The sequence below is a fragment of the Pipra filicauda genome, unplaced genomic scaffold (assembly GCF_003945595.2).
Source record: "Pipra filicauda isolate LSUMZ 115617 unplaced genomic scaffold, ASM394559v2 scaffold8_size5757611_pilon, whole genome shotgun sequence".
Taxonomy (NCBI): Eukaryota; Metazoa; Chordata; class Aves; order Passeriformes; family Pipridae; genus Pipra; species Pipra filicauda.
The window spans coordinates 4,576,680-4,594,253 of NW_024105087.1; the positions used below are offsets into that span (position 1 = coordinate 4,576,680).

General features: G+C 38.0%; 1 protein-coding gene and 1 pseudogene across 5 annotated transcripts in view; one reads left to right on the plus strand and one right to left on the minus strand.

Annotated features, from left to right (window-relative positions):
- Nucleotides 1-17,574, minus strand: part of LOC113987950 (mitogen-activated protein kinase 10) — a 103,535-nt gene that overhangs the window by 56,620 nt on the left and 29,341 nt on the right. For all 5 annotated transcript variants that reach the window (XM_027721114.2, XM_027721115.2, XM_039391029.1 and 2 more), the window contains 2 exons: nt 2,579-2,708; nt 234-292 (listed from right to left, as the gene is read on the minus strand). In XM_027721114.2, coding sequence (XP_027576915.1) covers nt 234-292; nt 2,579-2,708 — 189 coding nt within the window. The remainder of the gene's footprint in view (nt 1-233; nt 293-2,578; nt 2,709-17,574) is intronic.
- LOC113987952 lies at nt 11,661-11,777 on the plus strand (annotated as a pseudogene).

The following is a 17,574-nucleotide window of genomic DNA, read 5'->3' on the forward strand; positions in this document are numbered from 1 at the left end:
TAATTTTACTCCATTGAAAGTCATACTAAAACAGATATGAAAGCCATTATTTGTCACTTTATAAGTGTCAAAAGATGTCTCAGTATGGGAATGCAGAATGTGTGTCTACCCACTAGACTCGCACGATCTTGTCTGGAGGTGCTTATAACCTTTGTGTTTTGCTGAGTTATTACATTTAAGGTACAGTATAATGCCCCTAAAGCTTTAGCTTAATTACTGCCTCTGTTACTTACACATCCTGGAACTCCTCCAGAGATTTCTGTGGTGTGAAGACATTTAATAAACTGATAATCTGAAAAGTAAAGTAAGACAAAAGAATGAAGAGAAGTGATACACATAATCAGCTGAATTAATTTTGAAATGTGTTAAAGGATAAATTATTTTTCACTGCTCGAGTTATATTAACACGTCTCACTTTATGGAACAGTAAAAATTTGGCAACGTTCAAAATAAAACACCACAGATCTCCAAGATCTCTTCAAGGTGCACTTGAAATGGTCTGAAAGAAGCATAACCAGTGACAAACTAAAATACTAAGGGTGAGAAAGTCCTCTGAATTTTGAAGTTACAGGTTCAAAGACCAACTTCAGCTCAATCTAGCTTAGCAGTCCTTGTGCTACAGCCAGAAATTTCTTATTTATGAGAAGTACTAACCTGAGGGGACCAATAATCAAGGACCATCTTATTAAACAGAAGTCCTTCCTTCTCTCTGACATGGCCTTAACTCTATTCAGGTCACATACACACACACACTGGCTGACACAAATTCCACCATGAGAGGTACCATTTTTTAGTAGAAGCACTTTAAAACAGTAGACAAATCCTGAGCAAAGGCATCTTGCATGTTGCAACTCCTTTTTTACTTTTTTTTTTTTTTTTTTGGTTCTCTTTGGGTTTTTGTTTGATTTTAAATGGACTGGGCTGTTGTAAGGCACTGAAGAATGTGTGAAACAGCACAGAGGAAAAATGTGACCTCACAGATCTGAACTTCCCATGCTTTCCTTCTGTGCAGGTAACAGAGGTAGATGACATCAGCACAGTTGTCATGAAGATAACATCTGAATGTCTCCCTCTCCATCTCCATCACCCATCTAGGTTTTCTAACAAAAAGGGTTCAATATTCTTTCTCTTTACTCCGCATATTCTGACTGAATCTTACCTCTGCACAGGTGCCTTTACAATCCTCTTCTTCCTTTCCACTTCTCTGTACAGACAGATGGAAACTCTGACCCAACCAATGTGGTGCTGTTAGCAGGTCTTATGCAGCACATTTAAAATTATGTATTTGAAATTATTGCCACTCCTGCTACCCTCTACTCTTTCTAGTCCATTAAAAAACTGAAGTGAGAATGCATCATTCTGCTGCCTACAGGGAGAACTCCTCACTTATTCCTGCATTTTCAGATCCCCATTCATTGGTCTGGCTGAGAGTAGCTTCCATCAATCAATAGGGAAGAGACAGGTACATTCCTGATCAACACAGTGGGAATGTAAGGATAAATTAATGCCCAGAAGTGGGGCAGAGGATACTAGAGTGACAAGTCCTGCTGTTTGCCATTTTAGAGTCAGTCCTCTTTCTTTTCATGTGAATTTGGGATAGAGAAAAAGTGTAAAATCTCACCTTAAAATCACATTTTTCAAGCTCATTTTTGCTTTGCATAAGGAGAAAGAGTCATTGCAGGATCTGAGGCAATCTTTCATTGCAACCTGAAAAATTCACTCCTAATGGAAAGGAATGGGCACACAGATATGGCAGCAGGCCATAGGAGAAATTGAGGAACTGGAGGAAAATGAAATCTCTGGGAGAGCCCTTGACAATGCAATGTGGCAATCCCGTTATTTCACTACAAAAAAAAACAAGTTTCTACAGTCAGGCAGATAGTTCTAACAATAATGGAATGACAGCCCTGAAATAACACTCCTTCTGCAATGTAGGAATATTTTCATTCATTATGTATAATAAATGTTATACAATAGGTAGTGAGTGCAAGAAGCAGGGAAGTCTAGAAGCTGCTCGTGCTGTTTTTTTCAACAAGATCACTGGGATTAGAAGGAACAGCACAATGTGCTGAAGTTTCAGAGTTCCTGGCTCTGCAACATTAGCTTACTCACAAATATATGCTTTTGGTTCTTAATTTTCTTTGGCAGTTTTGTACAACCTGTACAAAGCATTTATGTGAGTTGGTTTCAGATGCAGTCCAGAACAAGGAGTGTGCATGGATATTCCAATGCAAAAGACACTGCTTTTGAGTCACAAATATCAGTGACAAGAGGATGGAACCAAGATTCCAACAACCACTTATGCATTTCTGGATAAGGAGCTGACAAGAACCCATTCTGCTCTCTCCACTTCTACTGTCCTAACCCTGCCAGGACATCCACATTTGGCACAGCCTTTAAATAAGCATGTGGAACATCCTCACTCTCTCATGTGGATGTGTAATACCAGACTGACTGTAGCCCTCAAGCATAATTTACTTCTCATTTCTTCTGTTTTAAAAAGGAACCTAACAAAACAACTTTCTTCCTAACAAACCAATATACACATCACTTCTCCAGCCACCTACTGAAAACTTACATTTTTATGATTCACACACTTCATGAGGACCAGCTCCCTGTAAGCTCGCTTGGCATGAGTTTGGTTCTGAAACGGTCTGCTGAGCTTCTTAATGGCCACGTTTCTGTCAAGGACGGCATCATATGCAGCACTGCAGTGATTACAAACACAGGGGTTATGCATTTTAGAGGGTATCCAGCATTTCTCATGGCATATTCCTGAGTCTCGAGTCTACCACTTCCTTTTTTTCCACTGAGAAAGATACTGTGATAAAGGGAGAGATTTTGTCGTAAGAAAAAGAAGACATCAAAAGGAGACGTAGCACCTCATTTGCAGAAGACAACACACACCACTACTTCTGAACTCCAGCTCCATAGGAAATAAACATTTATTTTTAAGGGGTGGGAGAAAAAAATTAAGTAACTTCAAAATAAAAATACTATAAAAACTGTATTTGACAAAAAGTTATTTCATAAAGCAACTCTGCGCATTGGGTGCAGTGGAGAGGCTTTTGCTTTCTCTGTCATGATTAAGGACACTTTCACCAAGTGGCTCAATGAACAATTGCCCAATTATCTAGAGTCAAGTTATTTAATCATTCTCTGAGACCATATAATCCAATTCTAACAACATATCTAGAAACAGAACCATTTCACAATTTTTTTTTTACCATTTCCTGATAATGAAAAGAATTGTTACATATACACAGTTACAAATTTTGAAAACATGAAAAAATACAGGCTGTGGTTTGCAAACTGGGCTTTTAAAGCTGGGGTCCTAAAATTCTCCTTAAATTTCTAAATGTTTTGTGCAACCTTCAGTTATAAAAATAATCATTACTTCCTATGCATTGAACCACTTATTCTGGTGGTTCGAATCTGACTACATAAATTTTGACTTCTAAATTCCACAAAGCACACTAAGAATTAGAAACATTCCAAATGCACAGTGTCCTAAGACCCTCTTCCTGATTTTTTCCTTTTACCAAGAACAAAACAAGACATAACACAAGTTTTCTGCTAATCTATGAAAAGCAACAGTGTATTTCCCAAGAGATAAATTAACCAAACCACTAGCTGTCCTAAAAATGGCTTTTTAAAGCATCAAAGTAAATATTCAAAATGCTGTAATTCTTTTTCATATTAACTCTTGCTTATTGTAGACATTCACTGACAGAGTCTTACTGACCAAGTACAGAGCAGAAAGCATGCAAGCATCAGAAGCTTAGTCACAAAGCTAATCAAAATGCACAAGTGTTCAAAATAAGTAAAAAAAAGTGTAGGCAATGTATGTCTTGGGAACCACACAAGAGAAGATGAATCAGAAATATTTCAATTACACCACTTTGCATAAATAACCCACCAAATACATCCCACAAACAAGAATAATTGTTTGCTAAAAGTGATTAAGAGTTTTGCAAAGATTACTTTTAGGATTCATTTAGGAAGACTCTTGATAGCAGGGCAAGGGAAGTGATCCTTCTGCACTGCTTATTGCTACTAAGGCCACATTTGGAATGCTGAGTCCAGCTCCAGGCTCCCCAGTATGAGAAAATTAGACACATTGGAGGAATTACACTGAGGAGCCATGAAGATGATTAGGGACTGCAACATCTGTGTCATGCAAGGAGTAGCTGAGCAAGCTGGAATTGTTTAGCCTGGACAAGGCTTAAAGTGAATGTTATCACTGTTCCTAAGTATCTACTGGGAGTGGCAAAGAAGATAGAGTCAGACTCTTCCAGTGGTCCTGAGCAACCTGCTGTAGTTGACTCTGCTTTGAACAGGTGAGTTAGGCCAGGGGCTCTCCAACACCATCCACTCTGTCATTTGGTAACAATTCTTTATTCTCCTATTCCTTAATAAGGCATATAACTTTTATGACCCAGCTAATATCATGCTAGGCACATGCATAAACAAAGTTAAACTAGTGCACTCACTAGTTATGCACTCACTAGTTAAACCACGTAAGAAGCAGCCTAAGCAATAAGGCTATCAAAGATCCAGCCTGACTTGACTTCCCTCTCTCCACAGAATTTCACTCAACCAACCCTTGTGTTAGGAGGAACATGATGTGTGATTTACACCCTAACAGTACATAGCAAAAAGCAAATCTCCTGTCAGAATCTCATTCTGATTTAGTTTGGCCATAACATGGCATCACATAAAGGCCACAACTTAAACACCCCTGAATTCCATTAAGGAAGTAATGAACAAATATAATGCAAAGCCAAAGGATTTGAAAAACATGATCTTTGAACAGTTAAATATTTTGTCTCTATTGTTCATGGATGTATATTGCAAACACATTTGAGCAGACAAATCTCTCAGCTAATCCATATTACTTGATCACCAAACTCCTTTTAAGATGAAAAGCCTATGTGAGACTCATCCGAGCTGTGTAAGAGTATTTTGAATAGTTTTAAGAATCTTTTCTCATATTTTAATCTCATTAGTTACATCATAAAATTACTGAGTTCGAATGTTAGAAAACACTGAAAGTTTGTCTGGGCAAATATTTTCTTCAGTTTCTGACCACTGCTTTTCTGAAATTTCTCTCTCTGTCAAATCAGAAAACCAAAGGCTTCTTAAGCCTTTAGCTTTTATGATCGATTCCCAGTCCTTTACATATACCATGAAGGAACTAAAGCAATCCTTTGTAGAGGGATATTTACTTTGGGGCACAAGGATCTTGACTGCAGTTCTATCATTGTCTTCTATTAAATGGAAGGTGTTCAACTACTTGACAAAGTCAATATGCAAAGTCATTACACTGGGTAAATTAATATCCCTGATTTTTTTTTTTCCTATTCACCAGAGAGACGCTTTCATTTACAGGCAGCCAACTATGCATTTTTCTACGATAAAATACAAATACCACATCCAGGTGCTCTCTCTGATGCTTGCTACACAAAATCCTTACCTTGGAACACCAAGGTTAGCATTGATGATAAGCCTTCTTAAGACAAACTTCAATCACTGGCAGAACAGGTGATTCAAGGGAGCAGGAATAAGAGGGAGAGAGTAATGAATGTCTGAGAACTGTGACGAAAAGGCTGAGTGTGAAAGTCAATCTCAAGGTCTCAAATAACAAGCTGGACTTGCATCTAAAAGACTGCACTTGTTTCTCTTGCTTGACTATGAATTTATTTTTTAATTTATGTCGTTTTCTGTTTTTATAACAAGGAGTTTAAATCACTCCTGGTCTTGTAAAAATATGATATCTTTACTGCAATATGAGCTCAAAAAATCTTCAAAGATTACTTCCATGTCTCTGGCAGCTGTACAGACAGAAAATGCAGTAAATAAATTCATTCCCTATAAATTCTGTTTACAGTTAGTTTGACAAGGTAATTGTTAGTGTTAAAAAATGCCTTTTAAAACTGTAAATAATTTGAAACAAACCTATTTAGCAGAGATAAAAATTTTAGCCAGATGTGAATATACATTCATGACTATCAAGAGATATATATAATTACAGCTATTTAACAAGACTCTTTGCTGACTCCAGCAGGAAAAAAAATGAACCTCCTAGTCAAATTTACACAAACCTAGGTCATCATTTACCACCAATATTCTACATGAGTTCAGACTGTAATGATCAATGAGCAGTGCTCTGTTGTCATACACTTGAGGGACCAGGCGTTCATTTTTATACCTATGTCAAAAAGTAAAGAAAAACATTCTAGTTTCATGTCCAAGCTTTTATTTCAATAGGCACTTACCAAGTAAATACTTAAAATTATTCCTTCCATACAGGAATAACTCTTCTCATGAACAGTGAAACTTAACATTTATCAATTTCATTATATTCTACCCCAGAATAGACTGTCAAACCCACAGAAAAAGTGTATTTTTTTAAATTGACTCTTAGAGATGGGATCTTATACAATTTTTGATAGTCTTTAGTTTCAAGATTCTTTGGATGGGGCACACACATCCTTTTCAAGGTGCTTACCCTATTTTAAGCCACTACTTCATTAAAGTACTATCATTAGCTCTCGGATGACAGAATAGAAGCCTAAAACAGGAAGGGAAGCTCCCAACCTCCAGTCTTCCAGGGCAGGTTGTGAAATGGAGACTCTGGACAACCTCAGCAAACAGCTTTTTATATTAAGGAAGTCTATTCATGTAATGATGTAGAAATCTAAGGGACACTAAACATTCCCCTTACCTATTCCTACATTTACATATTGTGACAAATACAGCAGTAAAATCTTTCTGACAAGCTACGTAATATGAAACCTACTTTTTAAAGTGACAAAGTCCAGTCATCTTTGCCTTCCTCCAGAAAGACTCCATTTCTGTTTATTACAAGTCACTGCTATTTATATCTGCATTACTTGATCCTTCTAAGTAAGGTAGTTTTGCCACTGACATTTGCATTTTGCCTCATTTCCTTCATCCCAGCACAGCAAGTAGGAAAAGAGCTGAAACTGATCTTGTTAACCAAAGCAGTGACCTGTGCACTTGAAATATCCTGGTTATTTAGTGCTGAGATCTCCATCAGTGGAGGGAATTGGTAACCTTGAAAATCACATTTAACAAGAATGCTAATGATAGCTCATCCTCAACAATCACCACCAACACATGGAGCGGGACACACTCTATATACATGCCCAGATACACATCTAAGTGTATATACACATAGAGATAAAAAGAAAAGCATAGATGGATGTGCATAGAAATCTTTTTCACAGTAATTTCTCTGTCTTTGGAGCCGTTGGTTTCAGATAACTATCACTATTACATTTTCTGAAGTCATTTTTAGGAACAACAAAAGCCAAATCTTTTTCCTATATTGAGCGAAATTTCTGTAAATGTGGTTTATGAAAGTTTAACCATAAAATATTCTAAGTACTTTATGTTCTCTCTACTTAAGGTCCCCTTTCAAGCAAATTACTCAAAAAAAAAGAGTGAAAAAATTATTTTGCTTTAAGCAAACTTTTGTAAGTGTATTCTGGTAGGTGTTTTTTGATGGGTTTCGTTAGTTTGCATTTTATGTTGACCTCCCTTATCAGTCCAGATTTTAGAATGAAATTAGACTTTCTCATTCTTAACTTTTTTTTAATCCTTCAACATGTAACTTCTGAGTTTCTAAAGGCAGACATTCATATAAACAATGCATATTCCTCTCTTCAATTACTTTCAAATAGAAAAAAAAATATATTTTTGGAGTGAAAACTTCACTACAGAAAATATCCTTAAATATAGTGAATGTTTTCCATGAAAATGGTATAAAACAAAACAATTCCATACATGCACCAGTGTGCAGAGAGTTTGCCCCAAGCAGTACAAGTCAAAGGACAGCACAAAAAATAAGAGCCTTTCAATGTCCTTATTACTTTTGGAATCAAGCCTGTGTGCTGAAACTCCAAAAAATAACAAGTATAACCCCACTGAAGAGTTGCAGACCTGTTGTCAGGAATGGCAACTCTACACTCTGGAGCAGGTCTATTTCTCCTCAAAATGCAGAGAAATGGAGCAGCCTCTGAGACAATATTCAGAGCTGAGGCTTAAGGAGACCTATACAGCTTCCTCATGGGTGACTGCTGCACTTCTCTTGTTTCCATACGTGATTCCAGCTATTTGTTTTGTGTTTCTGTCAGCTCACAGCTTCTTGCAATCAGCTGGGAACAGCTGGATTAGAAAATGCAATCAAGCTGTCTCCCCAACTGCAACACAAGTCATCCTTTTTTTTTTTTCTACCATCACCATGGATGTTTCACAGAATAAATAGATCAGTCAGCAAGACCTTCCATTAGCTTCCTCATCACTGCAGAGATTACTGATTGGGCTCAAAACATTCCTTCAAGCACTGAAGGGGGGAGCAGAGACTGCACGTGGTGAAGGGCACGGAGGAGTCACACACAGGTGTCCTAACACAGCAAACACCTTGCCAGAAAAGTGCTCCAGCTGGTGTCCTTTGAAGCCCCTTCTCATGCCAAGAGGACGTGAAACCTAAGCAGCAAATCCAAAAAGAAAGATCAAACTAAGCTATCACCTCAGTGCGTTTTAAATGGAAGCAGGTCTCCACTTTGGGATTTTTGGGAAATTTTTGCCAAAGAAAGGCAACTCATTGCCTATTATTCAACACGTGATCTCTTATCCCATGTTGGAATGAAGTAACATGAGAGAGGACAGAAGTGCCTGAATTGTTTGGGATTATCATCTCAGTCCTTGAATGAACATTCAGCATTGCTGTCAAGGTCGATGGTGAATTCTCCAGCACTTAAACTTCAAAGACCACCATTAAAACTGGAGGATTTTAAGACAAAAGTTCAAAATGTGTGGCTCTATTTTTACATTTCAGCATGTTATCAGGAAAGACAGCTTTCTTTTAAAAGAAATCTCGGGAATCAGGCCCACTGTTCACTCTGGACACACTTTCATGTGTTTAATGAACTGGTGGCAGGCAAAATCCAGTTAAAAACAGAGAAGACATGTCATGCTCTCTCTGCTTGCACAATACTCTTTATTTAGTGTACTTTACTAGAAAATGCTTGTTCTCAAATGCTGTATATAAGACTTATGGTTCTACCACTGAAATAAATCAATCTGAAAATGGAGCTTATTTTCTAATTCTTATAATGGATTTCAAATTCAGGTGTTAAATATTTTAAAATAGAGAAAAGTATTTTGATTTAAAAATGTCCACATCTCAGGTATCATCTCATTATAGTGCCATTGAAATTATTACTATAGCTTTGTAATACAGGTTTATTCACTTCACTACAACATCCTTTTTTTATTTCCCACTTTGCAAAATATAGCTCCTTAAAGGCCCTGATTAAATGAAAATACATTTCTGTTGTGCTACATTTTGTCAGAAATTATGCCAAAGCTCTCTGGTTACCCGTACATTGAACAAGAAAAGGTGATATAAAGACCTCTACATACATTTCTGTCTGAAAACGTACGGAAATTAAAAAAAGGAGTAAGAACTGCTCACATGACCAGTCATAACTGTGGTTATTGAAATGGGAGTCCAACAGACAAGCCCTTGCCACAGCTAGAAGAAACTACTTCGACAGGAATATTTCACCAGTCAGATCTGTGACACAATATGCCTACATATTTATGCTCTTAAAGAACTTGTTCAGATATGCACATGCACTCATAGAATCGTAGAATGCTTTGGGTTGGAAGAGATCTTAAAGATCATCCAGTTCTAACCCCCCTGCCATCTAACATCTTCCACTAGACCAGGTTCACAGCCCCATCCAACTTGGTGGTCTGAAGGAAGTTGCTTGAGCCATAACACAATATAAAAGAAGTATCGTGGATAAAAAATGCTGGAACACTTATTTTTAGTGATCATATTTACAGTAAAAGTTAGTTGAGTTACCTTTCTAATTACGTGAGCTGGTGATGCCCTAACAAGAACCATTCTGGAATCCAGAAGTTCTGTACAGTGATGCAAGATAAAAACTCTTCCCATAGCATTCTCACTCACAAAGACACTGCAGGGATAGAGTAGGAAAGGCAATGTGGAAACAGCTGTACAGTTCACACATCGCCTGGCTCACCACTCGTAATGGGTGTCATTTTAGTTTGCCTGGAGATTAAAATATTCATGAGGATGCTGAATATGAAGTATGTTGACATACTTCTCATCTATATATGCTCTAATTCTTCATACTTGGCTCTCAAAGCAACTCTGCCGTATAATACTTTTCTGAATAGAACTGTAAAACCAGTACTTCCTGCTTCTGCATGCCTCTTGTCACTAACTCACTGTACAGTCTGCTAGCTGACAGTAGCTTTTGTTAACTGCCAGCTGAGGGAATTCAACCTGGTCAGTGAAAGGAGCCAAGTTTTTTACTCATTCTGCTTTAGAAGGCTTCTAGACCAATATGCCTTCCCTTACGTGTGACACACATAAGAGATGACTATCTCATGGTTTCCAAAGTATGCTACACTACTCACTCTTTGTGTGCTCAAGAACTTACTGAAGACAGAGTAAGGTAAAAAAACTGAAAAATGGATCAGAGCTGGAGGTGCCTCTCAATATTCAGTGACAGAAAATACATGGGTAAAAGAAGTTTAAGCTTGATTTGTAGTTACACCATATTGAGTGGATGTTTGCTCAACATCTGGAGAATAGATATAAAACACTGAATCTGGCAAAGATATTCTCACATTCGGTGCTCTCAACTGTCAGCAGGGTACATAAGTTTTGAACAAATTTTCAAGTCTGTGAAACAGCAAAACCAGAAAAAGTCCAGTTTCCTCATTTAACAGCAATTTACGAGACCAGGGAAATAGTGACTCCAGATCAGAGTCCCTGCACCTGGCAGAATTTGAGTACCTAGCACATTCAAACTGTCAGTCATATGATAAATCTGCTAATTTTGGATCTACAAACTGGAATAGAAACCAGCTACTATCTCCCATAACTACCTCAAAACCATAATTTAAAAGACTTGCTGGCTTGCCTGACAAACAGAACAAAAGCTGTCACTTTGGTGAATAAGAAACACTATTTCACAACCTTTTTTCTTCATTTCTCAACTGATTAAAAGTCAAAATTCGACCAAGGAATAAAAGCGTATTGTCAGCGAGCCTTCACCTACAATGTGATAATCATGAAAGGGGGAAAAAAGCAGAAAAGTTAACCCTAAAAGGCTACTCAAATTCTGGTTTCCAAAACTAACCAAACTAACCCTGCTATCTGTGCAAGGCCATTCTAAGTAGACAGAAACAGAAGATCAGAGAGGCCAAAACGTCACTTGGTGCAGCTGTGGGAGGGAAGAAAGTCAGTGCTGCCACATGTGTCACTTTTACCCTCCCAGCCAAAGGGAGTCCATACCTTGCCCCTATGCTGACAGTAACTCACCCAATCGAAGTTGCTCTAACTCACTGACCACTCTTGTCCAGCTGGGCCTTTTGGGAGGGGCAGGAGCGAGCGGCACTGGGTGTGTTTTAGTGAGGGTCGTGGTGGCAGCTGAGGGGGGGACAAGAGGGTGTGTGCCAAATTAGGGACTCGTGATTGGGTGTAGGTGCCCGTGGTACCCATCTATGTGTCGTGGGTGCTTAGTGGTGTAGCTGTGGGTGGTGGTGTGTTGGCTGTCAGAGGAGAGCAGCATTGTCAACTTTTGGGGCGCCTATGGGGCCATACCACCCTGAGAACGCCCGATCCCATCTGATCTCGGAAGCTAAGCTGGGTCAGGCCCAGTTAGTACTTGGATGGGAGACCATCTGGGAATTCTGGGAGCTAAAGGCTTTTGCCCTGTGGGGAAGCATCCCTTCTTTTGTTGTCGGGGCATTTTGGGAGGGGCAGGAGCGAGCGGCACTGTGTGTGCCTACGATCTCTCATTCTGAGGGACATCTCTGACACAGCTAAGATGCCAGCAGGTAAAACTGGTGGTTTGTAAGGACACAAAATGCTTTACCTGCTACATAATAACGCAAAATATCCCTATTCAACACAAATAAGATTAAAAATTCCTTGGGTTTTTGTGTTGCCTTATTATACGAGAAATTTCAAGATGTAGATGTGTAGACATAATCTTAAAATATAACATTTGTTTGAATCGGAAATTCTACCCCCTCCTGTGCCTCATGGTGAATTAGTGACCCCGAGAGAGCTACAAAGCTTATTTCCTATTTGTAAATGGACACCAATCAATTTTGGATGAAAATGTGTAACACCATGAATCCAGAAAAGAATAAAAGAAAAAAAAAATCAAAAAAACCCCTGAAAACCAAACATCTCCATGTCTTGTTTGCTACTTGCAAAGGGACTCCTGTCTTTCAGTCTTCCTCCTTTCTGCTTCCCTTTGTAACTGTCTCTCTCTTTTTTTTACCCATTCTTGCCCATTCTGGTGAGTTTTCCCACTCATGTCATGCCAGACATTGTTCACAAACTTCACCCAGACTTCACACAGAATCTCTTGCTTCATATTGTCTATTCTGCACAACTATTTTTTTGGCTGTCACTGTTTTTTAGGAGACAAGGGACAATATTTTGCTTTTTGTAAAGCACTCTAGATATCTGTAGAGTATACTAATATCAGAGATTAAATATCAACAATATATACTGACAAAGAAAATCGAATTATCTGAGCTGCTATACTTCCAGGCTGGCTCTGTTGTTCCTATTTCTGGTTCCATTGCTTTCTTGTTTTGATACTTGCCCTTTTATTTAGATGTTCTCTCCTATAGCCCTACCTCCCTGATTCCATATGGTCACAGCCATTCTCCTGTCACAGGAGAAATCCCGTGTTCCTATGAGGGAACAGAAGTGTTTTGTGCAATTGTTCTCATGTTAAACACATGGTAACCAGTGATGATGATGCAACAGTGTTCAGTTCAGTGGTGACAGGATTTCAGGTGAATGATGTAAAAGGATAAACCTGAAGTCAGTTAAGGAATGGCTGCAATGCACTGACAGTATCTAAATCTAATCCTGGTTTCTTCCTTGAATTGAAATTTGTTTGTGACTGAATTCCAGGCAGACAATCTGACACAATAGGAGAAGTAAGTAGAGTCTTGAAAAAAATCTGTCCAATCTGCACTGTAGTAGTGACATGGCACAAATGTGAGAAAAGGGAGATCTGTCAGCGACCAAAAGGAAGTTTTTGACAGGGTAGGAGAAAATAGATACCTGACATCTGTAAAGAGAGTTATAAAACACTACTGCCTGATAGCAGAAAGTGTAAATTAAGTTGAGTTTCTAATCAGTCAACACAGAAAGAACTTAAGTTACACAAACATCAGTTACTTCTCTGCAGACACAGATTTTACAAACAGCTGATACATTTTTTCATGGCTCTAAGAGGATGATAGATGCTTATCCAGTCACGGCTATGAACAAACCTGCTCTATGCCCAAAAGCTGCTCCGATCCAACCAAAAATCCTGGCTGTCAGTGCCTTTACGGTGCTGAATTTGTGACCAAGCAAAGTGAGTATTGCTGTCAGGGTTCACAAAACAGATTGTGCAGAGATAGTGTCTACACAAACTCATTAACTTTTTTTCCCATAATCTCGCAGAATATAAGTATGGAATAGATTTCGCTTGCTTAACTGTTATAGTCACAGAAATAAACAGTTCTTTAAGGAGAAAGGAAGGAAAAAAAAGACATAGTCAGAAATATAGGCAGTCTGAGTATTTTAGAGACAGAGAGCCTGACATCTTTGTTAGGAGAGAATAGTGTGGCATGTTTTATTACACATAATTTCTGATTACCATTACAGTTTGGATTTTAGATTTCAGGGTACTATCAAAGGGAAATGAAACATGGTAAGACAAACGTGAAATACTTGGTGACTTCCTGCCTATCAGGAATCTCTGCAGTTAGGTAGAAAAAGGACATTACCAAAAAAAAAATTGAGAAATATTTTTTGTAAAGCAATTCCATGTCAGACAATTAAAAAAAAAAAGATACAATAATAGTTTTTGCTCAAACAGTACATCTCTGGTTCCTCTCTCATATAAAAAGGGTCTTCATCCTGCCTCAGTCATCTCCTTGCTACTGGATATATACCTTTCCTTCTGCTTTTTTCCCACTTCTACTAAAGATAGTAGAAGTAGTAGATAGCAGAAGTTGTAGGAATCAAAGCAAACAAGGGCTACAATCTGCTTATTCTTTAAGACAGTCCACTTATTGCATTTTTCAGACGTTATGTATAGTTTGTCATATGGCAACAGTTCTCTATAACCCTAAAATTGGTTTCTTATATATCCAAGCTCAGTTCTTCATTGAGTCATTAGCAAGAGCACTGGAAGACATTATCTCTTCATCCTACTTCATATCCAAGCAAACTGTCTCTGAATATGTGTTAACATGCAATTTTTAATAATATAACCTTAAGAAACAAAAATCTTTCCAACTTCAATAAGCACCTTCACTCCATATTCTGGAGCTCAAATCCAGAGAGATACTCAGACTTTGCTGTACCCACGGGGAGTCTCTCAGCACCTTAAAATTCACATGCTGGTAATCCAAGATTCCAAATACAATAGGAGAATTTCTATCTTTCTGAAGAATCAAGGCAGAATTAGAACCACAAAGCAGAACATTCTATTCCAGATGTACATCTGATGATGATCAGTGGATAATCAGATACATACAATTAAGTTTTTGGCACTTCAGAGCAGACACACTAGAAAATCCAAAGAATAGTACAATGAGAACACAAACTGGGAGCTGGGGAAAAATCCTGCAATGTACAAATGAACAAGTGAGGTTTGAAGCTTGCTGTGAGTTCAACTTATAGTATTTCAACATTTAAGAACTACCCAAAATGAAAAAAAAAATCTGGCAATAGTTTAAACCACTCGTTCTGAGAAGAAAAAAAATTAAAAATCACCATGTGTTGCCACAGTATGAGATGATATTAGCACTGGGAAACATCAGAGAATTTGTTTAAATTGACATGCTTATTTAACAGTACAGCAGTAGTTCATAGTACAAACTGACAGTTATTTCCTACATTACTCTCGTAGAACATACGTGTAAAACTCTCTAAAGGTTGTCTTCAAAAACCTCCTCAGGAGTAGGATGTCAAAGCACATCAGCAAAGCACACAACAGCACGAGAAAGAGAATACTAGTTGAACTAATGGATACAACTGGAAGAATCTTTAATAGCATAGGATAAATCTGCAGTGCCAGCCAACAGGACCTTAAGCACAAGGTGTAAGATGCAACTGTGTAACTGGAATGGAAGTAACCAAACTCACCACATACAATCAGTTCTGACAGGAACTGCACTCCTTAAGATTCAACCACCAAATTACAATTAAAAAAGCAAAGGACAACCTACAGTATCCTTAGGCAACATAGCATGCTATTTGTTGACTTGCAGGCTCTACCTATTATAGGGAACAGAAAAAGGCTCTGCTATCTTCTTCACATTCAGGCTCAAAAATATAATCAAATCACTAATTCAAGGGAAAAAACCCACAATGCATTGCCCAATTTACTACTTCAGGAATATATATACAGTCTCCTCGATATCTGCAGATGAGGTGTCTTTCTAAATTTATAACACATTCGCTGAGAAGCTACCAGTACTCTTCAAAACTATCATAAAACCATAATTCCTGCTCCCATACATCCCACTCAAACATTACTCACACAAAAAGTTCCTGCATAAACTAGACAGCATGAAGCACTTCCCAGTTAACACTCCCCTGGGTCTAGCTGACACATCATTAGACCACATTTCAACATTACGCAGCATAAAAACCTGTCTACTCTTAAGAAAAGAGCAAGATAAACATCCAGGATTTCAGCTGAAATGCATCATCAGACCCATTTGTTTGATGTTCACCCAGACAACTTTGTTTTCAAAGCTAACACTTTCTCCTAATACTGCACACAGGTAGAGGCACCAATGTGGTCGTAAACCAGGCCAAATGTCTTCATAAGCTACTTCTAAGATTTTAATTACTTGTATCCTCAAACCTGTAAGTGATGTCTTCCCTATCTGCCATAAAAACTTGGACTTCACCCTTGCTTCTACCATAAATTCAGAAATTATCAGAGCCCCTTCAAACTGCTTTTGAAATATTTCTGTACAACATCATTTTTCTAGACATCACAGAGAGCATCAAAAACATCACAGGCAACATAAAAAATGATAGCTTGCAAATCACAGCAGAAAACCTACAGATCAATTACCTTGCTTCCAGGCAAAAAGCATTCATTTAAAACACAAAGAAACACCCACTCCAACATCAGCATATTTCTGTTGATTTTACAGAACATGAGAACTCCTCTCCATCCATTGTCATCTAAACCATCCACAAATGCAGGCTGAAAGTGATCTGTCTCTCTCAGTCCCCCTTGCAAAATAAAGTAGTTGCCAACTCCCTTCTAACACTGCAGAGGGGTATCACCTACCTCTTCAATCAGTGGTTTAATTGGCATGTATTAAACTCAGAAAACTGTTTTTCATTTCTATCACAGTGTGGTTAAAAGCTTGCACAGTTTTTAAAACTACAGCTTGGTCTAATAAACTACAAGCTCTGTTTCAGCTATGCCCCATTGTCATCACGCCTGTAACAACATGATAATCATATGCAAACACAGCCTATATAGTCTTTCTCACTGATGTCAGTGTGATGTACAGTAAGCAAGCAGCCTACACTCATATTAAGAGTAGTTTTTGTAGGGCAAAGAGGAACTTCCCTGCTCAAGAGATTCCAAGCAGCTATTTATATCTTTCTTTCAGCTGGCAAAAATAATTTTGTGAATATAGTTAACACAAAACTCATTGAAAGCTCCCAAAGACTAATTTCCATAGACATCAAATGTTCTATGTCTCTACAGCCAATACCATTTTCTCACTGAGTTTATAATTATTTCACATGGGCACAATGACAATTATAACAATCACACCATGTGGTTTTCTCTTTTTCACGTAATTTAGTAAATTAACATCTCCCAGAGACCTTAATATCTTTAATGCTCCTATATCAAGAAAATAATTTTGTCTTTGATGTAATTTTCAGAATAATCAAGTGAAATCAAGTCCTCGCTTCTCTATAACCACATTCCCTGCTTCCTATGCCTGCTTCTGTTCCACAACATAAATTAGTTTCCACTGAAAGTCTCCTTTTTATGTTGACACCTATTTATAGAATTGTATGAGAAAGATCTCAGTACTCTGTGGCTTTGCCTAGGAACCCTGCAACACCCACTTCCAGAGCAGCCTGAAAAACATCGGGTCACTCCCGCACCTCCCTCTGGCTCTCCAATTACCTCTTGGTACGTCTGGGTTCTTTGCAAAAGAACAAGACAAGCAGGACAAAATAGTTCCCCGCCAGAGCAAGTAGCACTCCACAAATAGGTAGGTTTTCAGTATTTTTTTTCCTTTCATCAGCTTTTTCTAGATGTAACTCTATACCTATCAAAATAGCTACAGCTTCTAAAATAAGTGTAAGTTTCTACAGTAGAAACTTATACTATTAAAATTTACTGTGTAAACTTATTATTACTATCTATTATTATTAGGCAAATAGAAAGTTACACAACTCAGGAGGTTTTTCATCATGTATTGTTTTCTCTT